General features: G+C 41.1%; 1 protein-coding gene across 13 annotated transcripts in view; it reads left to right on the forward strand.

Annotated features, from left to right (window-relative positions):
* Nucleotides 1-26659, forward strand: part of ABLIM1 (actin binding LIM protein 1) — a 217201-nt gene that overhangs the window by 133063 nt on the left and 57479 nt on the right. For all 13 annotated transcript variants that reach the window (XM_065639530.1, XM_065639517.1, XM_065639527.1 and 10 more), the window contains 2 exons: nucleotides 5656-5782; nucleotides 6953-7046. In XM_065639530.1, the coding sequence (XP_065495602.1) occupies nucleotides 5656-5782; nucleotides 6953-7046 (221 nt within the window). The remainder of the gene's footprint in view (nucleotides 1-5655; nucleotides 5783-6952; nucleotides 7047-26659) is intronic.

Consider the following 26659-nt stretch of genomic DNA (forward strand, 5'->3'; position numbering starts at 1 on the left):
GTTTCTTAAAATGGCAAGTCAACGTTAGGCACTCATAGGTGGTTAACAGGGACCTGTGTTGTAAGCAAATAATGCCAGTTCATGCCATTGTGATTTCTTTCTGTATTTAATCAACTAAAATAGTTTTATTTCCCTAAGTATTTATTTTGAAAATGTCAGTTTTCCCCAACTTGCTGTTTATAATAAACTGTGAAAGCTATGCTCCCCTTCCCGTGGGGAATTTATTTCCCTCCATTGTATGTACCCAGCCTCTTATTGTTAGATTTCAGGAGTACAAGGCTGCCCGCATGGGTTTGTTTTGCCTTTAGCAAAAGGGCAATAGGCCATTTTGTTCTGACAAACATTTCCCATCCCTGAATTGGCAAAGAGGAAGGGTCTGGCAGCAGATTTCTTTGCAAAATTGAGTTACACACTCAGATCTAAATCCTGGATGTAAAATTCCCAATACTGCATGTCCTTCTCTGACTTCCAGAACTCATCACTGCCCCAATGATCAAATGGTTGTGCTTTAAACTTTGGAAGTATTTATTGTATTGTAAACAGACAAAGTGAGTTTGTATTTTTAGCTTTGACAGAAATATCCTGATGATCTGGAAAAGCCTGTGTGATATCATCAAAACATTTAATTTTAAAACAGGCCTTTGAAAGGCATTACCTGATCTGTGGTTAAAGCGTGACTGAGCAAAAACTCTGATCTTCCTAACTCTATGAGAACTTAAAATTGTGCAACCTTCAAATTGCCACAGAAGAATTATTGGGATGCAGGTTGTTTTTCAAGGTTGCTACTAGTTATTTACAATTAGAGATTTCTTGGCCTTGACTCCAGTGATATTTGCCTTTTCCTTCACTTCCAAATCACTGTTCCTCATAGCTTGCTCTTTAGGTCCAGCTGTGTTTGACAATGTATTTCTGTGTAAGTCCAATGAAAACTTGTTTGTTGATGATGGTAGTAATAATGCCCCTCATTCTGCCCTGCTTTACCTGTTTCAGGGCAGAAGCCTGCTGGTGCTGTCTTTATAAAACTAATTTATCTGTGTTTTATAGCAGGGGGAACAGTTAAAAAAGGAGTATAAAATAAGTGTTACTCCTGTGACTCATAGGGGCTGTGGCAGCGTCAGACTTTATCTAGACGTGCTACTAATGGCCATCAGGATTGAAAGGAACTTTTTGGTGACTTAATTATGGATCATTAAGTCAGACTGCAATTAACTCTGCTCACCGAGCGGAGTTAACGTGCTTGTCTAAAATGCTCCCTGCACGTGACTTTGCATAACCGTGTTCATTAGGGCTAAAGCAGGGACAGGTGATTTCTTCAGTTATATGGGGTGAGCAGAGAATGTGAGGTAAATGTATATTTGCTGGTGAATTTTCAAAGCGATGGAAATGGGAGCGGGTGATGCCGTACGCAGTGTGCTCAGGGTTAATCCAGCTGTATCGCCTGTGCAGGGATGGGGGCTCCTGCTATTGGCTGAGCACAGGGGAGGGAGGCAAAGGAAGAAAATCCACCGCTTAATTTAGGCAGTGACGAATGGGTTGCTGTGCAGGATGTGTCACTCCTGGGTGTCTGGGGTAATGCAGACGCTAAAAAGGGAAACGCATTTTCTCCTCATATCTTTACAAGCAAGGTGTCATGGGTGGCAGCTCACCCCGGGCTACATCTTTTTGTGAGGCTGCTTAAGGTGCTTGGGGGGTAGAGGTGTTAATCATCCATAATATTATCATGCTGTGCTATTTTCCCTTGTCCTGCCCCCTCACTTTTCTGTGCTTTCAGGCTGGCTGACTCCACATCACAGCCCTTTTGTCCAGGCATTGGCATTTGCTTTTGTGTCTGGACACAACAAATATGACACCCTTCTGGACTACTTTCTTCCAGAGCTGTAGCTTAAATATGTTAGGATATATCTTCAGATTGAGCAGGCCCAGCCAGAGTATGTGAAAGACACAACAGGTATATTTAAGCATCTCTGACAGGGAATCGTGTAAGAAGCTTTTGCTTGGCTAAAAAATGGTGCTGTCAGCTAATGCTGTTATGAGAGTGAATTCAATTTTATACACAATGTCTGAGCAAGTGGATGTTTCCTGTAGAAGCTGCAGCTGTTGGCGTCATAGGCAGCCCAGGGAGGCTCCACTGTGATCTGGGTAACTACATGTCCAGTACTCTCAGATACAATCCTTTTTCCCTGCTTAGGATGGATTTGGGGGCATGCATTATCTTACTGACATTCCTGGATAACCTTATTCTGGTTGGGTCCTTATCGAGGTCGTACTGCAATGTTTTTATTGAGAGATAGCTGTGATACAGCTGAAGATTCTGGTCATGGACACAAAACATATGAACAGTGTTACTTCCTATTTTTTTTTTCTGCGAATCAGTGCTGTGGAACATCTAGTCTTAAGTCATCCTTCAGCTCAAACTTAATTGCACATAGTGTTTTTTGTGGTATGTTTTTCTTTAGACCATAAGAACAGCACCGCTCACTCTGCACTTGAACCAGTACACGGCACTTTCCTCTTCTTCGTTATCCTGGCACAGCTGAATGTGTGGATGTGCAAGGAATAGGAGTAGGGAAGAATCTGGGTTATAAGACACAAAGAAAGCTCAAGGTCAAGGGTTCCAATCTGTCAGACCCAGGTATGAAGCCAGAGAGGACTCTGGTGGGAACTATTGCACAAAATTTCAGGAGGTGTTTTCAGATTTTTTAGCACAATTCAGCTCTGGCATGCGGTTGTGGACCACTCTGTCATACATCACAGCCCTTTTATTCGCAGCACGTGCTGGTTATAGGTTACGCTCATGCAGATTGTGCTTAGTGTGATAGTGAGATCCTGCCTGCATATGCTGTGTGCTGCTGACGTTCAGCCAGAGGCTTTAATGTCTCTCATGCAGGCCTGAGATCATAAATGGCTTTTATTTGTAGAATTTGGCTGAACAAATGGTATTTTTTTAGCTCAGCCTGGCCTTATTTGCTTTCTATTTTAAGAGATAATGATAATTGCTTGCTTTTCATGTATATACCGAACCATTTTGCCAGAGTTAAAATCAGATTTAGTTAAAAGCCATCTGAGCCTAAGATGACAGTACTGGGCTATTAGCTTACTTTAATTCTAGACGTAAAACATATCTGTGATATTAGCAGAATGGAAATAATGATGTTAATTTACTCTTGCAAAACACTTCAAGGAACCTAGAAAGAGTAAGTAAATGTCACTGTTGCTATAGAATAGTAAAAGCATGTTATCAACCCCATATATCACACACGAGCACAAGAACGAGCACAGCAACACCACCTTTGGCTTACGAAGAAGCAGCTAAATAGTAGGGATACTTCATGGATCCCTGCTTCCTCCAAGTAAGTGGTTTTGGCACCAATAAAGATACTGGACTAGATAGACCTTTTGTGTAAGGTGATTTTTCTAGTGTGACTGCTTCAGAAATTCAATTAGAAGCAAAATATCAGCGAAGCATAGCAGTTAGAAGCATATCTGAGAAATTTCAGCTTCACAGAAGCAGATTTTTTGAGGGATTAATGTAACAGGGCATGCATCCCGGTTTGGCAGGACCCCAGGTCAGCAATGTGGAAGCTGGCACGCTAGGGAAGGCAGCAGCGCTGGGAACCTGAGAAATGGGCGCTGTTTAGAACTGCAGTTCTGCACCCACTGAGACTGGAGGAAAGATCCCATTTGTTGCCACACTTGGGAGGCAAATCGCAAGGTTTCATATTTAGCATGAGAAAAATAGGCTGGAAGTGACCTCGAGAGATGATGTAGTATCCTCCCAAAACCAAAGGCAAGGTCGGGGTGCTAAAGCTACCCTGGCAGATCTTTGCTTGTCCCCTCCTCAGCCTCATGCTGGGAATTCCAGAGCCTCCCTCGGTGACCTGTTCCAGCCTTGGCTGTCGTTACAGAGTGGCATGGAGCCTTGAGCTGGCACTGAAGAGCAGAGGGATCCCTTACATGGTGTCAGTCCTTGTCGTTTTATCATTTCAATTTGCAACATTTGTCCTCTAGAGTAAAGTCCTGGTATTAGGTCGTGTCAGGGTTGTTTTTCAAGTCCAAGTCGTATCAACAGCTTGTGACTTGCATTTTATGACAAGGTTCCATGGGGCTTAGCCCCTTTTTTTTTTTTTTTTTTCTTCCCAAGGGGTTTGAGAAGAGTAATGCTGACAGAAAGAGGGACATGCTGCAAATGGTGACATGGATAGCAGGAATACACAGAATTTATAATATTTGGGGCTCTCTTGGCCCATTATCCAGCTAACAAAAGTCAGGCTTTTTAGTGTCAAAATGGGTGACTCTCATTATCAGTTGTGATAATAAACTTGGACTTGCCCTTTTGCAAAGCGTTGGCTTGCCTGGGCTGTAAAGCCATGAGGAGATGAATGTTTTCAGGCTGTATCTGTTCTCGCAGCTTGAGCAGTGCAGCAGGACGAGCTTTTCCCCAGGATGAGCTGAGCTTTAAGTGCCCAGATCTCTCTGTTCCTCTTGGTCTCTGTTGCTTTTTGTTGATGTTTCAGTCACGTGGAGGGGGATGTTACATTTGCCAAAGGAACGCTGAGTTTGGGGATAATAAAATATGGAAAATCCTTTGTTCCAGGCTGTCTCCTGTGTGGCTTCTGTGTGTGCCTCAGCCGACGGGCATTCCCTTTCTGCTTCACTGCTCTTCCAGGCCTTCCCTCCCCTCCGTCCCTCTGTCCCCCCGGGCTGGGCACAGAAGCTGTAGCACAACCCTGACAGTTCAGCGCTCTCTCCCACATCAGTCTCTTCAGATCTTACCATGTGCTGAATTGCCTCTTACCAGGAAAGTTCTCCTGAGTATTTTAGGTTTGAATGGAGAGGAATGGGAGCTTAGGGCTGAGCCAAAGGTTTGTGATGTGACATGAGACGTCGTGGCATCCCCTGGGACAGAGGGCGTTCAGTGCTCCTGGCTTCAGGTTTGCGTTCTGCCATCAAAGAGCCTTTCAGAATCGCAGTGAAAAGTGAGTGTCAACTGCTAAGATAGCACCAAAAATCCCTGAGCGAGAGTCCTTGTGCCCATTAGAGACCATGAGAACTACAGTTTCCCACACCTGCAGGTGGAAGACAATCTGCCCTGCCGTGCAGCCTTCGCTGCTGTCACCCTTGCCTTGGGCCCTCCCTGGAAAAAGGTCTGTCCCTCTGGTCCCGGCTGAGATGTGTCACCGCCCTGTACTGGATGGACACGCTGGGCTTTGCTGCCACCCGACGGGGACGTGCCGATGGTGCTCACTGGGGTCTCCTTGTTCAGCTTCGCCTCAGCAGTCAAGTTCTCGATAAAAGCAAAACGAGAAATACCAGCGATTGCTTTAAAAGATGGGAACTTCGTGCAGTGATGATTTTTGTAGCTCGTTCGTAACAAAATGTGAAGTTTGTACGGAGCTTGCCTGGCAGTCTTTGAATCATAAACAGCATGAAAAACAAAAGAGGTACTTTCCCTCTGCTATTGAATATATCTATAGTGACAAAGATTGAATCTTTTTGCAGGACCTGAGAAGTGTTTGAGGAAAGGAAGACACACGTAAATCTGCGTTGCTGTATAATTCTGCCCTGTGGTCATCAAGGGTTGCAATGGGTGGCTGGTTAATGAGAGTTAACGAACCAAGTAACCGATAACAAATGCATTTGTTTGTTTATTTGCAGATTGTGCTGGTTGTGGAAGAGACATAAAAAATGGACAAGCATTGCTAGCTCTGGATAAGCAGTGGCACCTTGGGTGCTTTAAGTGCAAGGCCTGCGGGAAGGTCCTAACCGGAGAATACATCAGCAAGTAAGTAACCTCTGCGTCTCTTCTGCACTCCTGGCGTGAGCTCTGGTTGCCAATGGAGAAGAGTTTGCAGCAGAGTTCACCTTTCAAAATCCAGTTTTGACCACCTTTCCATATACACCAAAATCTGTGTTCTCACTGAAAGCCAAGTTGGGAAAGGAAAGGAAACTAAACTGAAAAGTGCAACTGAAAGGCGTGTTTAATATTAGTCTATATTTAATACCAATATATACTAGATAGGGATGTATGTTTCCACAAAGGATTAGTTGAATTCCTGCATGTGTTTTCTGTATTAGCCATATAAAGCTTTGTGACATATTGTCCTCCAACATGTAATTTTGAGGAACAAAAGTAGGAACCTATCCATTGCTTGCCTTTGCTAGAGAATAGCAAAGCATGATGATGTGATTGGTCTGACACTGTGTTTCCCATCTCCACGTAAGAAACTAATGAAGAGGATTTTGAGGGGAAGGAACTCTAGAGGAAGTGAATGGGGAAAAATGGTGTAATGATAAAATAGAGGGAATAAAGATGCAGTTTCTGTTCCCCCTTTAAGCATATAACAAAGAGAAAAACTAGAAAAACAATGTATGTTTCACAAACCTGTCATTAATAGGTGTATAATATTTAATAAAAAGTAGCATCTGTAATTCCTCGGAAGTTCAGTGCCTGAGAAATACTCCTAAGCTCTGACCAGTGTTTCCACTTTTACTATATGTATGTTCCTTTTCATACTAAAAAACTAAATAACCTTACACTTAAAAGTAACTGATTATACTCTTGCAGACTACCAAAGATTTTTTTGCTGAACTAAACAAAACTTGCCTGCCTATGATAAAGATGTGATCTCCTCTCATCCCACTCTCATTCCACTGATTCCCCAGAATTGCACCACCTGTAGGTGAAGAGAGACTGTTCTAAAGAATGAGATTTACTTCCGTGGTTTCTACTGGATGCTTTTTCTTGATGGGAATTTAAAGAATAATTCTAAGAGGCACTAATGAGAATATGATGGGGTTTTTTATTCTGCTACAAAATATTCCACTTGAATTCTCTCCCATTTGCTTATCGCTGTGTGTAAGAGTTCCAGATTGAAGACAAGTGAAGAGTATAAGTCATGCTGTAACCTGTTTATTAAAATGTGATTTGTAATTTGTGGATTTTTGTTTTCAGAGATGGTATTCCTTATTGTGAAAAGGACTATCAAGTTCTTTTTGGAGTCAAATGCGAAGCATGTCACCAGTTCATTACTGGGAAAGTCCTAGAGGTAGGTGTTATGTCCTCATGCAACTGCAGAGAATACAAAAATTCTCATAGGAAAGTTCTACTGATTTTTAGAGCAAAGGTTTTTCAGAAATATTTTCAGTGTTTTAGCTTTGCAGTCATGAGGAAAAGGATGTTATAGGGAATTAATTGCACTGGTTTCTATAGATCTGTGGTTTCTGTGTTTCTCTTTTAATGGTGATCTGCCAAGTCTACTGCACTGCTTGTTCTGAGTCAGATCTGACATATTTGCAGAGGTAATTTATGTATTAGAATCACCTTTGGCAACCATAAGTTTGCCAGAACTTAGGACATGAGATTTCTCTTCCTAAATGAGGCCAGATGATCTGAATGATGCTGAGAAGATGAGAGAGAGAAATGTGCTGGAGAGGTAAATTATATGATCAGAAACAAGAAGGCAAAAAAATCTGAAGCATCTCTTTTGTTGGCTTTTTAGTTGGAGTCCTCAATGTTACCATTGAAACCAGCCAAAACTTTATAGATATGTGCATCTTTTATTGTCAGTACTGATCTCCATCTCTCATGGCTCTGAGTCCCCTTTGAGCTGGAATCCTTGAACTATGCATGGATTAGTCTGTGCCATCACTGAAATGTTTAGGGGGCAAAAATGCAGAGGACCTTCCTCGTCACACCATCACTGAGATAATGAGAAGCAAAACTGTTATCTCCTTTCCTTGTAGGAAACTCTGTTCAATTGAAAGAACCTGAGCTTTGAGCTCAGGTCTGGAGCTGGGCCATATGGCTTGACTCCAGATTTAGTGGGTTTTTTTAATAGTCTACTTTCCGTGTAATAAATAAATAAAAATAAACTCTAATAAATTTTGTGGAAGAAATGGAGCATCACGAAGAAATTCAGGTACAGGTGCATTTTGTGAAGAAGAAACTGGAGGTACTGTATGTTTTACAGTGAATAACAGAAAATAAACCTGAAAGTGTTAAAAAAACCAGCTGGAATTTGGTAGTAAATGTGTATTACAGGTTCTGTTTTTAGTGTCACATCTGCTACAGATATAAGACTGTGTCAGCCCTCGTATGGGAAGTTTTACATTTGATGTAAAGTGGTAACAACTTGTGGTTTTAGTTCTGGAGGTTTCTCTGGCTGAGTGTTCAGAATATTAACCAGATGGTAACCACCAGTTGAGGGACTCGGAATGTGTGTGGACACCTGGTGCATTTGTCACTGCATCTACTGGAAGGGAGTGCGTTTTTTTTTAAATTAGCCACGCTCTTAGTCTGCCTCCTTTGCAATGTGTATCTAATTCCTTTGGAGACCCGCATAGATAATTAGTGAGAACAGTCTGAGTTTTCACTTGAGTACAAATGCTGTGTCTCTCACTTTAATCTAGTGGTCTGCTACCATCTGCTTATCAATTCCTGTCTAATTGATGTGTTTTCCAGTTTAGTACTACGTATTGGTGACACCAGAGTTGCATTGCAGTGTGAGAAGCACTGCAGAAGAGAAGGAATTGGATTTGTGAGATTGGGAAGCATAAAATAATTCTAAAATTATTTTAGATGCACATGATAAGTGCTCTAACCTGCAAACAATGTAACCTATTCGGAGGCATGGAGATGAAAATTATAAACCAAGAGGTTATTGGAGTCTGTGGAGAGCTGGGAATAAATAAGCTATTCCTATTTGGAGCCTGTTGTGCAGTGGATGTGAATATAGCAAGGTTGCACTCAGGTCACTCGTCCTAGCATCACTGAGAAAGAAACCTAGCTTTTTGAAAGGATCGTGAACTTTATCTTTTCAGAACTGAATCACAGAATGGTTGGGGTTGGAAGGGACCTCTGGAGATCATCCTGTCCAACCCACCTGCTAAAGCAGGTGTACCTAGAGTAGATTGCACAGGAATGTGTCCAGGTGGGTTTGAATGTCTCCAGAGAAGGAGACTCCACAACCTCTCTGGGCAGCCTGGTCCAGGGCTCTGGCACCTCACAGTGAAGAAGTTTCTCCTCATATTCAGATGGAACCTCCTGTGCTTCAGTCTGTGCCCGTTGTCCCTCATCCTATCATTGGGCACCACTGAACAGAGTCTGGTCCATCCTCTTGACACCCACCCTGGAGATTTTTGTAAACATTGATGAGATCCCCTCTCAGCTTCTCTTCTCCAGGCTGAACAGACCCAGTTCTTTCTGTCTGTCTTTGTAAGAAAGGTGCTCTAGGCCCCTCACCATCTGTGTAACCCGAATATATTGACACTAAGCAAAGATTAGTTTAATTGAACTAGAATTTAGCTGTCCATCACAATCTAACCTAAAATTCAGGTTATCGAAGACATCATTTCCTGGGCAGAAACTTGATGCAGTTGTTTCGGCCCTAAGGTTGGTTTCTCACTCCATAGTTCTTACTCTTCGGATGACTATTTATTATCAGAGGAAGAGACAACATTTTGCTGAAGCAATGAAACGTGCCCAGCCTCTTGCAAGGATCTACCTGTTCTAAGAATCAAAATCAGATAAAAAAAGAGCGAGATTTTTCTGCCCCTGCAGAATCAGAATGTGCTGATGAATTAGAAACAGACCCTTTGAATGGTTTTGTCAATACAAGGAAATATTAAGCATGGTAAGTTCTGGGTAAGGCTAGAAATTTTGCTTGAATATTTGCGGTTCTCGTTGATTATCAGAGGCACAACCCATAATAATACAGTAGAGGGCAGCACTAGTTCTCAATATGTAACTAAGACGAACCTCTTGCAAAGCCTGTAGTTGAATTACTCATATAGTGCAACTCTGTCGTGATCCGTTTAAATGACATTTAAAGGCTGACTGCTATCTGAAAGGTACAGACTGGACAAGTCTTTAGAAACTTTCACCAAAAAATTAGTATTAATACTGTGTAGTCAGGGAGGCCATTCAGACATTGGCTGAACTGCATTTCAGTATGTATTAGCAGTCCAGATAGTCCATGTTTTAGCATTCTCCAGGTATCATCTGCAGATGCAGGAGAGACATTGCAGCACTTTCTGTCATTAGGTGGTGCTTGAGAAGAACAGAAGGTACAGGTGAGCAGCAAACATTCAATAATCAGAGCAATTTATCAGAACCGTGGGTTAGTTTCTTGGCACATCCTTGAACCTTTTACGCTGTTAGAGATGCACAGTTCCAAAGGTACAGTATTTAATCCCGCTGAATTACAGTAAAGGAACGAATAAGTCAAAACCTAGGGTGAGAAAATCATGTGTCAGCACGTGTGTCCCCTTTGGGCAGGAAAGGTAGTCTGAAGGATGGGGTCAAAGCATGACATAAATCCACTGGTAGTAACAGAGACGAGAGATCAGAAGCAGCCACAGGGCCATGGAAGATGATTCCCAGCACAAGATGCCACAGTTCAGGGAGGGCTGCAGACCCGCTTGAGGCAGGAGAATTAACAATTTCCTTATCCTGTACAGGAAATCACCCACAAACTTTCAGTACACCTGAAGTTTTAACTTGAATAAAGCTCAAGATTCTCACAGGAGGATTACTGTCTTCCCTCTTTGTTTTCTTTGGCAACGTTTCTTTGGCAAATGTGGGTATTTTTGATTTGTATCACGCAAGTTGTCTCTTGTCCTGCTCCCTCTCTTGGGAAGGAAACCACATTTTTGGTGTAAAGTAGCACAATTACAGGAACTGTCTAGGTAGAGGTTATGGCATCACTGACCAGCGCAAGTTATACTTACTAGCATCTGGTAGGAAAAAAAAAATCACTGATCAGTATCTTCGTTTTTATTTGTCAATAAAACAATTTGTTATGTCAGGAGCAGAGTATACTCATCATCTTCAGCTAAAGAAATGATTAGAAGAGACTGGAGGCAAGTATGTAGTACATTGTATGCAAAGCCTTCCCTCTAATGGATCAGAAGTGATTAGCAGCTTGCCATTGTAGTTCTGCTTTATTTTCTACTTGTTCTTATTACATCTCTGCTTTGGGTTCACAGGGGATGGTGATATCTATTTTCCCAGTAAAATATATATTTTTTTTTTAATTATTATTTAAAGAGAAAATTAAATTCTTTGCAATGTTACCAGCTTACAGATCCTGCTCATGTTTGTCCCTCGGTATGGCTCTGCTCAGTTCAGAAACGCATTACTAGAAGAACAGTACTTATTTTGCTAATATCCACATATCATGGATCATAGATCTAACAGCTTTCAGTAGCCATGAAAATATGCAAGAAAAATACCATGTGCATTTAAGGCATCTCAGATAATTTGTCATGTATTATTTGGCACATAACTTTCTGTGACAAATAATCACAGATGATAGATGAGCGCATGCCAACACAAAAATGTGATAAGTATCCAATGTGAAATAGATATTGCAACTTTCTTGGGCATGTTGGATCCTTTTAATACTTAAGTATTTCAGGGAATGTTGTCAAGGCAACACCGATCTGTATTCTTTCTTTTGGTTTCTCGAACAGAATCTTTATTTGTGAAAAATTACTAATTTCCCATAAACTCTGAAAAATGTTTTTATCAGGTAATAACAGTGTAGAGAGAGCAAGGACTTTCACATAGACTTTCTACTCAGCTATTTTTTTTATAGCTCAAGGCTTGCCTATTGAAAGATGCCCATCTGATCCTAATCCTGCAAATTTCTGTGTAGACACGTGTAACTCCACAAATTTACTTAAACTTCAGCACATATTTAGGTATTTGAAAGATGCTGGCCTAAATAATTTTTGGCATGGTTATTATACACAATATAAGTATTCCTCCAGGGCTTAATTCAACATATGTTATATGAATGAGAAGCTTTCTGTTGACTTCAGAGAATGGTGGATCATGCCTACATCCATGTATTTCATCTTTGCTTATCTGAAGAGTTTTACAAAAATTTTTAGTATTCTCTTACTTCTGCAGAAAGAAGACAGCAGGGCAGAAAAAGGCGGATATTTTGCATGAAATCATACCGAAAGTTTGAGAATAAGATTCAGGTCTTACAATTTTAACTGCTTTTTAATTGTACTGGTATGAACAGGATCTGATCTCATGATCTAGAGATAGAAATGTATGTATCTGCTATCAAATCCCTCAACCATCTTGCTACTCTACCCATTATTTTTCCAATATCGTTTGCTTAATATTCATTTGCAAATAAGAAGTCACTGTGCGATTCCTCCTGGCTGTGCGTAGCTCGAATTCCTGTTCTCCTGCCTGCCCTGTGTGTGTTTCCATGCTCTGCTGACACTTGCACCCCACCTTGGGAGCAGTGGCGATTTGCCACTTGAACAGATGGGGCTGGAAAGAGAAATGCCAGGGCACCAGAAGGCTCCCTTGGCTTCAGCCTGCAAGGTCAACTTCTGAATGTGTTTCTGATTTCGTAATTTATGCTGAGCTTCGCCTGGTTTTAAAGAGGAGTAGTAGTTTAAGATGTGGCGTTTAATGTGAAGGAGGTTTAGTTCTTGTAGATACTTTAATGTGTCAGAATTTCAAGATGTCTCATCTGTGCTGCTAACTCTGAAAGATGTCAATTCTGAGGCACCTTGGCTTCTGAAGTTAGAAATAAATAATAATTATTGGGAGGAAAAAAACCCCAAACAGCAAAAGCCACTGTGGTTGTGTAAGGAAACTGTGTCCATATTCAAGAGGCAAAGAATGGGAGCCAGAGGAGCCTGCAAGTTTCTTCAAGTATTGTTTTCGGAGCTACGTTTAGAAACCTGTGCTGTGAGGGATGCAGAGAAGTTTCTGCTGATTCTTTACATGCGAATGAGTCGGTTCTAAATAAATAAATAATACATAAATGACAGAACAACGTCGCTGTTTCCCGTTATGAACTGTAAATTATTTATTCGAACAATAGGTGTTTATATTGTTCAAGGATGTGCCTTCTGCCAACGCTTACCCATGCAAGCAACTTTGCTCATGTGGTGAGCAACTTTGCTCATCAGTGTTCAGATGCTTCAGTTGATTGACTTTCAGGGAAAGTCGGTAACCTACATGTTTTAAGTAATTTATTTTAAGAAGATTTAGGCTCATAGCTCACGTGAAAATGTCACCCTTCTCTGCAAAGATGAATGCAGCACAGAGTTCAGTTTGGTACTTCGGTACATTCATGCATCTGGTCCTATGTTCTAACAGCAGTACACTTTATACATTGAGGAACCATGTAGAGAATCTCTTAAAACAGAGGTTTATTTCCATTCCATTCAGAAATGTTAAATGAAAGGCTAACATACCGTCTTCTGCTGAACGATATGTTTAGCAAGTCTGTTTTCATAGTAGCTATGCAGGAAGTTTCACAAAATGTATCATTTACTGGATTTTAATGATGCAACCTGTACTGGTAATACAGGTTGAAGTGAAGTAAAATTTTAAACACTTCTGTAAATGAAGCAATTGATGGACTGGACAAAGACTGATGATATGATGGATCCAAACGGGTTTGTTTTTGGTGGTATGTTAAAGTTGTAGTAAAATAATATCCCTGAAGAATACATTACCATTCTTTTTTCATAGCGCTAGGCGTTTACTGGTTTGGATGTCTTACAGGCTTGGGAGAGACTTTGTTCTCAACCAGTATGTCCCAGTCATGCCTGTCATCTTCAGACACTATAAAAATGCAGGGGAAAAGGCTACACAGCAAATGAGAAGCACCAGTGGAGTTCTGTCCATGCTTCGTTAGCTCTGTGATTTGCTTTGCTTATGTTTAATTTTACTGCTGTTACAGTAAGTGAGGAAACATGAACATGTTGCCTGAATGTCCCAGGTAAATTGTTAGAAAAAGCAGAAGCACATGCTGTGATTGTTTGTCCGACAAGTATATCCTGCAGACCACAGGACGTTTTTGATTGTGGAAAATACCTGTTGAGAGATCAGATAGGGCCAGTGCACAGGACCCACTGTAAATTAATCAGATTTGTCTGAAGCGTGATCCCACCCAAAATGTGCAAATAGAATCAAGGGATGCATGTACTGGTGTGGCAAGTGACCCCAGTGCTCCGCCTGCATTTATCTGCGTTGGACTAGAATATAATCTCAGTGTAACTAAGTGTTTCTGACAAAACTAGACTGACACCCAGGAGGCTGTATAAATTCTTCAGAAGCCCTGCAAGTATATTTAATAACATCCAAAGAAAGAGGGCACTAATTTTGCACTCGCCACACGCCTCTCCCCAAGGGCGAAACGCTCAGAGTTGTATCAACGTCAAGCGATGAGAAATGGTCCTGCCCTGCCTGGGCCGGTGTTCTTCCCCCTTTTCCTTTTTCAGAATGGGTTGGCCGAGCTGCTGCCGAGCAAGTTTAATGTGCAGGGAAGGAGGGTTTTGCTGCTTTTGGAGGGTGCGTGCGGGAGCGTGAGGCACAGGGTGGGCGCAGTCCTGGGCGCTTTGGTGACAACAGAAACCGTCCCTGCATCGCTCCAGGTCCCGCTCCACACTGGAGCAGCGGTGAAGGGAGCCAGCTGGTCGGGCTGACGAGGGGATGGACTCACACTAAGAGCTATCATCAGAAGGTAAAACCCTTTCTGTGAGACTAGACCTGAACTAGATAGGGTCCTGGCTTTCCTTTGGGGGAGAGGGAGGTGCAGCTTTGTGATTGAATAGCTCGCCAGTGATCCCAGAACAGGGCGCTGGTACTTTTGTTCCTGTGCACCAGAAAGGTTTTTGAAAGGCTGCGTGTAATTCCGTGGTTCAGCTGAAGAGAGTGCAGCTCACATGTTTTTAAGCTGCCGCAAAGAGAGGAGAATGGCACAGAGCTTGGGCTGCTTCTGATTGCAGCTGATTGCCGAAGTATCGAGGAACAATATGATTCTTTACCTTGAATAATTCTTAATATAGTTTGTTGGCTCTTTTGATCACTTCTGGAGATTTGTTGCATAGAAATAAAGTCAGAGGTTGTTTCCAGTTTCCCAGTCTTTTTCCTGAGAAACATATTTTATCAGTTAACCTAGAATGCCTTTTTTTTTTTCTTTCTTGTAATGTAGGGTTTGTTTGTGTAAAAATGGGGAAATGAGAAGTTTAATAATAACTCAGGATATGGGTAAATGGTTCAGACAGGTCGTGTAGCTGAGCAGCAGCAGAAATTAAATTAAATTTAGACTGTCCTTCTCCGATGAGATATACACTAGTGTAATTGTCTAGAATACCACACCATGCACAGGGGCAAAAAACTAGAATAAATATACTTCCAGAAAACTAACTTTAATTGCTTCATGTACAAATCTTTCTAACAGGATTTAGGTGATTTCTTCCCCCCCTCCCCATCTCAAAAGAATGAATTTGGCAAGAGAAATGTATATGTGTAGTTGGGAAAGGCTTGATATATAAAGATGACAAGGGGTATCTGAAGTTGACAGAGCCCCAACAGAAGTTTGGTTGCTATGGGAGCATAATCGCAAGGCATTAACTTCTCAGCAGTGGTTTGGAAACCATCCTTCAGTCAATTTGAACATCAATAGGAAGGGGAAGAATGTTAAGAGGGTGTAGGGATGGTGAATAAGAAAAGCAAGTTGTAGCAAGTAATTTAAAAAAATACCAATTAAAGCTTCCTTATTGCCACAAAGGGATTTGTGAAATCTTGCAGGTGCTTATAAAAATATGGCTTATTTGTCTAAATTGCTTTCTTGAGTACAGTATTGCTTATTAGGATTTATATTTCCTAGCACAGCATCTTTACTTTTTACCTTTTTGATTTAGTTAAATATTCTCCAGTGTGTTTCTTGCACTAAATATTACTGAAAGACTTTAGTGGGCTGAACAAAATACTTTAAAATTACATTTCAGTAGAGGAATTTATATGAGTATAAAGTTTCATGGCAGCAACAGTAGCCTTTGTGATATATAGCCATTGCATGTATTCCAGTAACACACAACAGGTACATAAAACAAGTAGCTTTTTCATATCTTGGGATGCACATAACACATACCAGTTTTTAGTATGAAAGTAACTTATCTGGATGACTTTATTTTTCTTGTTATGTAGCTGTACTAAGAATTCAGTTGCATGGTTGTCACTGCAGAACACGTCTTGTTCTCCTTTTGGAACACTCTGCTTTAGGGAAAACAGTTCTCTATTTTTATTTTGGAGCTCCCGTTGCTGCTTCTGTTCATCTTTTAAACCCTTGCACTGTGCTAGTGCTGCCTGCCACAGTCACCCACAACAGAGACAGAAAATTCATAATGATCCCTGCACCAAAGTACTTCCACTGAAAACAAAACCACCTCCAGTGTTGCCATCTGACTGCCAGCGGGGATGTAGTGACAGGGGAATGTGAGGCACTCTGTAGCAACACCAAGTTATTTCAGCCAGTTACTTTTTGTTTCTACTGGACTGAGATCACAAGGAAAAAATGGATTAAGTGGTGAATTTTTTTTTTTTCTCAGGATTGTGATCTTTCATTTTTAAGTCCTCCTATCAGTGGAGATTTTGCTACTGACTTCTAGAAGAGCAGGGTAGGACTTAAACCTGTCCCCTGTAAAAAGTCATTGTTGGGAAGAATGTAGCAATAACAGGTTTGAAACTTGAGAAGCAGAGAAGAGCCTGTTGGGGCAAGTCTGTGGCTGTCACCTGTTTGTAACAGGCTCTATCTGGGTATTGTGCTTTGTGTTCACTATGTGAGGGCTCCATCCTCTCTCGTTTGTCTGCTGCATCAGGCTGCTTTCCTGGGGGCTGGGGGGAGCACGAAATGAAAGAAAAACAAAACCAAGACTGAAAGATATGTCTGAAATCTCTAGGGACTTTGAAACCCACAGAATTAACACCTGTCTCTACTGAGCAGGTGCTTTACAGGTGAAGAAATATGATACACCTGAGTATTTTGTGAGTGATTAAATGTTTGAAATGACCACTTGGAGCACAAAATGGGTAGATTTTAATCACATGGTCATGCTACATTAGGAGATCATAGAGCTCTAATAGTTCTTTGGATAGATACCTGGGAAATATGATATTTATTACAAGCCTTTTTCTTTCTAAGAGGGCAAAGTAGCACAAAGCAAGAAATGCACCTTTTCATCACCAGCAACACCGATGCTCTGGCATTTAAACTGTCTGTGAAAACTATCTTGGGATGGTTTGTGGTTTGCAGAGGTTTCTGAAATGAGCATCATAAATCATTTCAGTATGAGTTAAAATGTTAAGAAATTGGCTTTTACATATAGGGTTCAGAGACAGATATTTTTTAATGTATACAGATGGATCTTCTGTTGCTTTGAATTCTGTAAAGTGTTTGCATCTTGGCTGGCAAATGATTTTTCCTAATAATAAGGAGAGTAAGAACTGAGAGAGAGAAAGACTTTAGGCAGACTTAGCTCAGCAGCACCTGGAACTGCTGCTGTTGATGCAACAATCAGGGACCCCCTGTACTCAGTTGAAAACTGAGTGGCAGCGAATGATTTAGGTATCCCCTTCTGCTTCATGTCCATCACCTTCTTCCTCTTCATCACTGTAGCAATATGTTGTATCATGGTTATTTTGTTGGAACAGTTTTCCTGTGGTAACTAGAAATCTTGAGTTTATGCGGAGCTGGAGAAAACAAGGTAGGGAGTGAAATCCCTGTGTCTTGGCTCTGACAAATACAGTCTAATACGATGTTCATGCCAGCTAGGATTCAAAAGTACACCTGCATAGTTTTGCATCTGTAATTGGAAATCACAGGTATCGGCAGTGAGAAAACCGAAAAGCAGAACAAAAAAAATGGACTTTGCCAAAAATAAAAAACTTTGCTTTGAGCAGAGTACATGTTGGTAATCTGACATTTGTTCACGGTTATTCTATTTGAAAAAGGGACAACTATTTATCTGCATTAACTATCTGCTGGTTACCTTGATGGCCATTGATACTTCAATTTTAAATTTAGTGTAACGAACACTTTGGTAAGAAATACAAAACAGGGATTCATGAGAAATGTCTGGATGTAGTAAAATCCAGGCTCATAATTATGTATTGATGACTCTGGAGATAAGAGCAATGTGGTTGGGAAGAAAAATACGCAAAGAAAATCTGTCCCTTCCCTAGATTGTCATCTGTTGCTTATTGTGACCCCTAGCTGGAAGAGATTTCCAAAGGCAGCAGGTAGCATTGCAGTTAATCACGTATAAAACCTGTTCTGTAGACTTTTAAAAGCATTATCATATCGGAATAGTTGGAATGACAGTGACATTTAGGATCAGTTTGCTACAAGAGCAGGCTCTGGTCACTAAATGAAAAATATTCCCTGCTCAATTCACTCCTAATGTGTTTTCCTATTAGAACAATCTGTGAGTCTGCCAGGTTCAAAGTAGTATATATTGAGTGTTTTGTGTCTGCTTTGTTTCTTGCAGGCTACTTTTGATTCTCTGGTTATTTTCTACAGATGTACTGTGTGTGACCTCATGCTTAGTTTCTTTACCCCCTCCTTTGCTCTTCACAACTTTTATTTCTCGGTTCTTGGAACACTCCCTCTGAACTGAATGCAGGCATCAGAATGGAGACCAGGCTTTGCTAAATCACACACCAAAGCTTGCAGAGTTCCTGAAACAGCGTTTTGACAGCAAACTAGAAAGACAGTTTTGTGTTGGACGAACAAGAAAATCGGCTACAGTTATTTGGATCTAGTGGTGTGCTATGCGGGTCCAGCGGGGCTGGGAGTCTGAGAATTTGAGTTTTCCGCTTGGCTCTGCTGCAAGCATTTGTTTTGAGCCAAGGTGAGTTGCTTTGTCTCCCAAGCTCTCACTTGCTTCATCAGTTACAAAGTGGTTTGCAGTTGCTCACTGAATAGGTTAATGTGAGTTGTGCCTGGTGCTACACTGACCTGTTTTCTCAGCCTTCCCTGTAGTGCAGACCCCATCTTGGTGCTGGACCCTCTGGGTCAGTACCAATTCCGGTGCTGATGCAGCACACCCAGCCCCAGAACTTCTCCTGGTGTTGCACTTGAAGTGTCTCTCCGAACCACAAGCCACATCAACATCATCTCCCTTCCAGCAGCAAAGCCCCTGCTCTACCACGGATTTTGCTGCTTAGACAGCTCTCCGTGAACTGATTTAACTCTAGTGAGAGATTTTTCTGGTGTAACCTTAGACTCTAATAGATGGTCCAGAACTGTGCTCCCTAGGAGCACCTTGATGCATGTGTAAAAGCTTCTCTCTACGTAAAGCCCATTGAAATGGATCTTAAGGTCAGAGGTACTGTTAAAATAATCTTGCGTGACGTTCTCTTTTCAAAATCCTAGAGCTTTTCCCTAGAAACCAAATGAGAACTTACCCTTTGGAAACTTACACAGCCTTGTCATGAGGACTGCAGAGTGATTGTAAGGCCGCAAACTTCCCCTCTTGCTGCTTAAATTACCTTTACTTTTTAGAAACTACCTCATTTTGAGGTTGAATATGTCCAGCTTTAGCTTTTGGATGTTATCATAGTTTTTTCAATGGGATTGAAAAGCTTTCTGGGAGATGAGTAGTGATGTTGTCAAACCACCTCTCTCAGTTGCTGTTGCGTACAACACGACCCCCAGTCTCACAGGGCCCTGCTTTCTTCATTTGCAGGCACGTTATTCTTTACTGTTAAAATGTACTTGTTGTGTTTAGCTAGCTTTAAACAAGCATTGTCTTGGAGTCATCTGCAGATTTACCAGGAAGGGTTTTATATTCTGGTTTTATATTCTTACCTGGGCCCGTAGCAGAGGCACCTCACGCAGTGGGTGGGAGGAAGTGCTGCCTGGGGTGTCTGGCTCAGCGGAGCCTCCCCTGCTAACACACCCATCTGTCAGAGCTGCCTGGCCCTATATTTCTTAACACTCTTGAGGACAAATTATTCAAGTCTCCGAATTTCTAAACGTTGACTCATGGCAAACACTATTCAAAAAAATCTTGCTCCATAAACAGTATCCAACAGCAAAAATATATCATTCAGCGTTGTCAAATACAGACCTGAAAGATACACCTCCTGAATATTCCTGCCTTTTCTGTGTCATCTTTCATTGTTTTTCATGTACAGCTCACAAGGGACCTTTACTTGATCTATGATTTTGATATATTTTTAAAAATTTTTATTTTTTGTTGTCAAGCTTTAATGAAGACTCTTATTGTCTTTAGACATATTGTCCAAAGTTTTTTCTTTGGTCACTTTAACTTTCTTAATGACTTAGTCATTGCCTTTTTTTTTTTTTTGGTTAATAGTAACTCAGTTCGTTCCAGTTCAGTTGATTTTTCTGTGTCTCAGGCATATGAACCATGATAACTTTTTTGTTTGTATTTTAGAGTACAGAATTTGGGACGTTCAGTAGGATGTCTTAAAAATTCCCGGGTTTATCCTTTTATGGTTATTTTAAGATCTAGGAATATGTTCCTTTAAAATTGCACATGCACGTATATATGTGTGAACATATAACAGTGCTCTTCTGTTTATAAATGCAATCAAATCATGATCAGAATGGAAATAATTGCTAACTTTTGGAATTGCGAAGAACCTTTTAATATTAGGATGAGGTCTAGTATTTATTGCCTGCTGTCAGGTGCGATGTGTTCTGATTTATGAAATAATTTTGTTGGTTTTTTTTAAGATATAAAGGAGGTTTGTTACCGACTCTTTTAGCTGAACTTCAGCAGGTTGAAGTCAGCTATAGTTCTACTGACTGAGAAAGTTGTTTCTAAGTAAAGAAACCAGTAATATCTCGGTCTTCCAAGGTACATCCCATTGCTTTGGCGATACCGTTGCAGCACTGCAAATACAACTTCAGTTAGCTGCTGATGCCTGCACAGCAAACTCTGTTATTAGAAGTTCAGCCGGGGAGCAGGTCGAGGGAGTAACAGTCACTTCATGCAGAGAGTTGAACGGAGAAATGTGGTTTTGTTTCACTCTTGTGCTCGCGTATTCCTGACAGCTCAGCAGTCCTGTTATCACCTAACGAAGGGAAACATGGAGATCACTTGGAAATGGGAGATTCCTGGTGTTACGGAAGATTGCATACGGTGTGTGTGCGGTACACAATGCACTCGCAGGGCTCCATGCCGCCCCTCGCCTTGTGCTGTGGAAGCCGCGCTCAAACCAGGCTCAGGGCTTGGCTTTGCTCTCAGCAGGCTGGGAGCTGTGCCTGGAATGGATTTCTCGCCTCGCTGCAGGGACTGATCACTTGGCTCAGCAGACCTATGCTGTAGTCTTGGTGGTCAGTAGAGGTGTTTTACTGGCTGGTTAAGACAAAGTTATAGTCATGCCGGTATTACCGGGCTGTTTGAAAAGGCCCTTGGCACTTTGGTGAAATTACTGTAAAGTAGCTTTGCTGGTGGATTCTGATTCCAAACTAATCCAGCAATCTGAATGTGAGTGTAATCAAGGCCTTTAGGTGAAGTACCTTTTCATGTCAAAAACTCATGCTGGACAAAGTGCACACAAGATAAAGCCCTAAGATTACAGACTATATATTATAGAAAGTCCACACCTGTACTTATGAACTGGACCTGTTCCAGCATTGTTAAGACAAGAGGAGGGTTTTGCATCAGGCCTTGCCAAATACTTGCTGCTAAGTTCAAAATTAAAAACAACAATCTGGTTTAAAAGAAAATTGAATGGCAGATGCTGGATTTTGCCCTCATATGCACCTAATATAAAGGAAATGAAGCCAGTGAATTCACAGATTTGTATTGTAATTAGATTAGAGTGAAAGTATGTAGAAAATCCTGTGAATTCACTTAGCTGTTCACTGCAAAACAGAACATGCACCTAAAGAAAACACTGCATGCATTCAATGGTTACCTTCCTTTTTTTTTCGGAATATATGTGTTATTTTAATAAAATTTAGCACATATATTTCCTCTGGATTGTTTCTGATTAGCTACATCTTCACTCACTGGGATTATGTTTCTCTGTGCGTAAGCGTAACCCAGGATCCTAACAGAGGTGCTGTAGAAAACCTGGCAATAGGCAATAAAGCTGTGTCTGCTATTGCTTTGCTCCTCTGTGCCACCCGAAGTATTCTAGCCGGGCACTTTAGGCTACTGTGGCTACATTTCTTAGTTGAGTGGAATTACCTTCTTTATGGTACCATCTTCTTGCTGTTAAATATTTAGATAATATAAGTTCATAGCTTTGGTCCTGCGTGTAGCACTAGGTGGATTTGCCCCATGAAGACAGAATGAGTAGCTCCCACAAGGCCCGTAGCCGGTAGTTCAGCATTTCATCTGTGTGCGCAACTTGCTCAACACTGGGCGTTGCAGCGAAGCGAGAACTGCAGGCAGAGCTGGCGGTGCAGGCACAAGTGACCGCGGAGATGTTACTGAAGTCAAGTCCCATTGATATTCAGCTGCCATGGGGACTGTCACTTCATGCCAGCAGAGCAGTTGCACAACTGGCGATCCAGCCTCAATCATTACTCACATGTTTGCCATAAGGAAAAACTATATTCCAAGCAGCTGATAATTGCATTGCTGTTAGCAGCGACTAATGAGTATGAGTATTGTATGCTGACAGAATTAACACTGATAAGTTACGAAGTTTATTATAGTCTATCTGCTAAGGAATATACTCACATGATATTGGTAGTCACTATTGGGATGCTGGTATTTCTGCGTAAAAATCAGAAACCAGGCGTGAATTAAGAGTGCAAGTGCTCACAGCAGCAGGACAGCTGCAGTTTGGGCTTACCCAAGGCAGCCCAGCAAGCTCTGGAGGCCTCTGATAGAAAGTCCTGGCTCTAAAGATACATATCAAACAAGGACTTGTCAGGCTAGAATTTTTTCAGCGTTTAAATTGTGTTACACTTCCCTTCCTTTGGTACTAACAGAAAATTATGGTAGATTCTGAAGTTCTTTGGAAGCAGAGGAGCTGTACTTTTATTTTTGTATGTGAGCACAGATATTTGTAGTGGCTTGCTAAACAGATAAGAGCCTGGGAAAAATGGGTGGACAGTTTGGGTCAGGATGTTATTAGAGGCAAATTTTGGTCTTCGTAGCGTTTATGCTGTTCCAGCCGCTCATGGGATCACAGAAGCCTGCAGAGAAGGAACAATGGAATTTGATGTTATACCAAACATCAAACGGGGTTGAGGGTTCTGTGACCTCTGCAAGTAATTAAAATAAAGCTTCACTGGAAAATGGTAGGCTGCTGCCACAGTTCCTGTTGTACAGTTCACAGCATTCCTTAAGGGGCTTTAAAAAATGAGTCCAAGTTATTTTTCGTGCCGCTCCTCAGTCTTCCTTAAGAGAGTTAAGAAATCAGGTCATTCTCCTCAGAGTTATGGTAGAACTAAATATTTCATTAGGCTTATCCATCAAATGGGTCCATTATACCTGTTCATAAAAAACTTTTTAAAAAAAGGGAGGCGTTTACTCTTAAATGTCCTTTGCTACTCTGTAGCAGTTTTTGTGGTATTTAAATAATGTTAGAAAAGTAAAGCTTTCTATATGTTTAATAGCTGTTTGTCAGGTGGCTGCTAAGATACCTTTGAATGGAGAGGGAGTGAGTGCAGCTGTGCAAATGTAACACAACAAATATGCATTTAATTGTGTCCTTTGGCCGGCAGAAGATGTCTGCTGGTAATCAGTTGTTCCTCCAGCAGACCCACTGGCATGGGAGCTCTCCTGGCGGGATTCTTGTTGTTGTTCTCTCTGGCTCTTGTTCACTGTTGTTCTGGAAGGAAGGACACAACTGAAGGCATGACTAACAGGAAATCTTAAGCTCTCACATTCCCCAAAGAGGAAAACATTTATTTAATCAGACTAGAGCTCTACAAGCACTCAGAGAATAAAAGTCGTGTGAGAAGTGGGGACAGAAGGGATGGACTTGGAAAATGCAGTCCTGGGCTTGTGAACAGCTTTTACCGTGGGGTTAAAGCTGCGTGTGCTCAGTGCAGGTACTTTTTATTAGTAACTGCCCGGTTGGAATCATTCCTGCAATACCCACTGACATCAGCTAAGGAGGATTTGTGTTTTCCAGTTGAAGTTATTTAAGAGAATAGCGTGCTGGAAGAAGGCTGAAAATTGATAGCTGCTGAGTCAGAAAAGGTGATCTATGAAAGATTTGGTCTCCCATTATTAACTATTATTGTAGGTCACAGTATTGTTCTAATACATAATAGAGCTTGTACTTCTGCTAATGTTACTTGGGACATGTTGTCTGCGTCATACACACATCAGGCTCCCCAGTGAAGCCCATCAGCTGTGAATCCTGACGACTGAGCCTCCAACCATCATTCATAAGCCTTAGAGGAGAGGTGATTACATGATTTTAGTCTCAGGACTGGTCATGAGGGACACATTTCTGTAATGGTTTTCCTTGATAGTGTTTCTCCAAGGTATTTTATGAAGGACATTGAATTTTATTTAACCTTCTTCGTAGATCAGGAAACTGAAGTGTAGTGTTGCTAAAAACTTCATTCCTGCGTAAGTCCTTAAATTACCAGAATAAATGAAACCTTAGTACTTTGCATGTTAAACCTTGTTTTCTGTACATGAATATGCATATAATGTACATATTTTGTGTAGCAGATATATTTAATAATTGTCCTGGAAAATAAATAGAATGCATATATTGCTGGTCAACCATGAATCAGTGAGACTTACAGAACCATGGAAAGCTATTCAAATTTAACATATGTATATTTACATTTATAATGATACTTATACCTTTGGCTACTGTTTCTTCATTCTGCAATTCTAAGGCTCTGGAGTATGATAAATGAGTATATACTACTACTTTTTTTTTAACCTAATTTTTTCTGCCTATTGTGTTTAAATGGGATTTAATCTGAGGACTATTTTAGATTCGTCAGTGTAGGTAGAAGATAAATAGGAAAGTCAGAAGAGATTGTATATTCTTATAAACGGATAACTGATGTTCTTTGCTTCTAGTGCAAATGCAAGTGCCAGTTGATTTAACAGAGAGTATATAAGCAGTGACAGTAACACGTAGGTTTAATATTTCATTTGACAAGAAACTTTGCTGCCAATTCATTCAGTTCCATTCAAGAATTTGTATGCAAAGTGATAGTGATGATGTTCAATATTGTTTTGGTTGGTTTTAGCACTTCTAGCTAAGCAAAACTAAGGTATTTTCAGCAATGAATTCAGCTTAGTTTAGTAACTAAACTTAGTTTAGTGACAGTCCTCTAAGGTATGTGTCATAGTTTGCACTGGATGGTTTGTATTGTCCTAAAGACCTTAACTAAAGCTGCAATAATTCAGAAGGGATCAGAAGCAATATGATGGATCAAAACCTAGTGGCCACATAGCTGTTTTTTGAACAAAAAAGAGATTTGTTGCTGCTGGCAGGGGGCAGGGTGCTGCTTGAGAAGTCCTTGTGTAGCAAAGGTAACTGTAAGGGATTGCTGGATGTGAAGTGAAGGGGTAAGGAGAGCCAGGCATGGGGAGAAGTGACTTTAACCCTCTTGCACCTTGGCTGAAGAACGTTCATGGTAAATGCGCACTGATTTAATGCTATTTATTACACCCAGCAGGACTGAGATGCAAGCCTTACAGTCCCCAGCACAGCAGCATAAGGTTACAAGAAGCTGCACATTGGCCATACTGAAGGACGGTTTAGTGGCCTGAGAGCTGAGCAAGACCCGATATCTGAAAAGTGTGAATGTTTCATCCCCTTCTAGATCCAAAAGGTTTTCCTGTTACTTTGCAAATTTTTAGCAACTGATTTTCTCAGATGATCTTGAGTCTTGAGTTAGCTGAGATGCAGATTATTTTCCAGCGACTACCCACTGAAGAAAGGTTTCCCATCCTGAATTGTAGAAACACGACTGAGGTGGAAAGCGCATGAAAGTGGTTTGGAAGTGTTCAGCAACCACTGCAGCTGCTGTGGTGTGTAACTCCCCCAAAACCTCTCCAGTGTGGGATGTGTCCGTGCATCCACCTAGAAAACGTGTGTTATCTGGGGTGTGGTGTTCATTCATCATCACTCACACTAGGCTGAAATGTGGCCAGTTGTTTCAGCCCTGGGGAAAGATCCGATAAGCTTGAAATCAATCTCTTTGGCTGTTTTGAAGAGACACGTGTACATCATTTAAACTGTATTCTCCTGACAGTAGCATATCAGAAGTTTTTCCAGGAAAAATTCTTCAGAGGTGCCACAGGCCTGCACATAATATTATGATGAATTCTGGATTTGTTTCCCCTATAAATAGTCTGGCTTTTAAAAACATGTAAACTGCTTACAGCAATTAACAGATAAGTACTTGAATCCAGGTGCCCTTTTCTAAAGGAACCTTAAGAAAAACTTTGTGATGAGGAGAAAAATAAGTGGAATATTTATCGGATGATCAGGGCAAGTGGAAGACTTATTAATATTAGCATTAGATGGACCAGATACAGACCCATTTAGGATCAAGCTAGTAGAAGCAACCGACCAAAGTTGCTGTGAATTAACTGCAAAACAAGGAACAGGACACTCAGAAGCCTGGGGTAGGACTGCCAGAGTAGTTACACAAACCCCGAAGGATTGGCAGCTTTTGCTTATGACGACGAAATGCAGCATTTGATTAAATATGGCTTTCTTGTTCCTAAACAAAACGAACAAACAGAACCAATCCAACAAACAAAACCAAACAGAAACCTCAAAAAAAACCCCAGACCAAAAACACTTCAAAGGCCAGACTTGAAAAACAGAAGCTGGAACTGTACAGGTGTGAATCTGTGATTTTCTTTGTCCACATGCCACGGTCCTCTCACAAGGTAGATATCTCTGCTGGAT

Source organism: Caloenas nicobarica, chromosome 7 (assembly GCF_036013445.1).
Source record: "Caloenas nicobarica isolate bCalNic1 chromosome 7, bCalNic1.hap1, whole genome shotgun sequence".
In the NCBI taxonomy this organism is placed as follows: domain Eukaryota; kingdom Metazoa; phylum Chordata; class Aves; order Columbiformes; family Columbidae; genus Caloenas; species Caloenas nicobarica.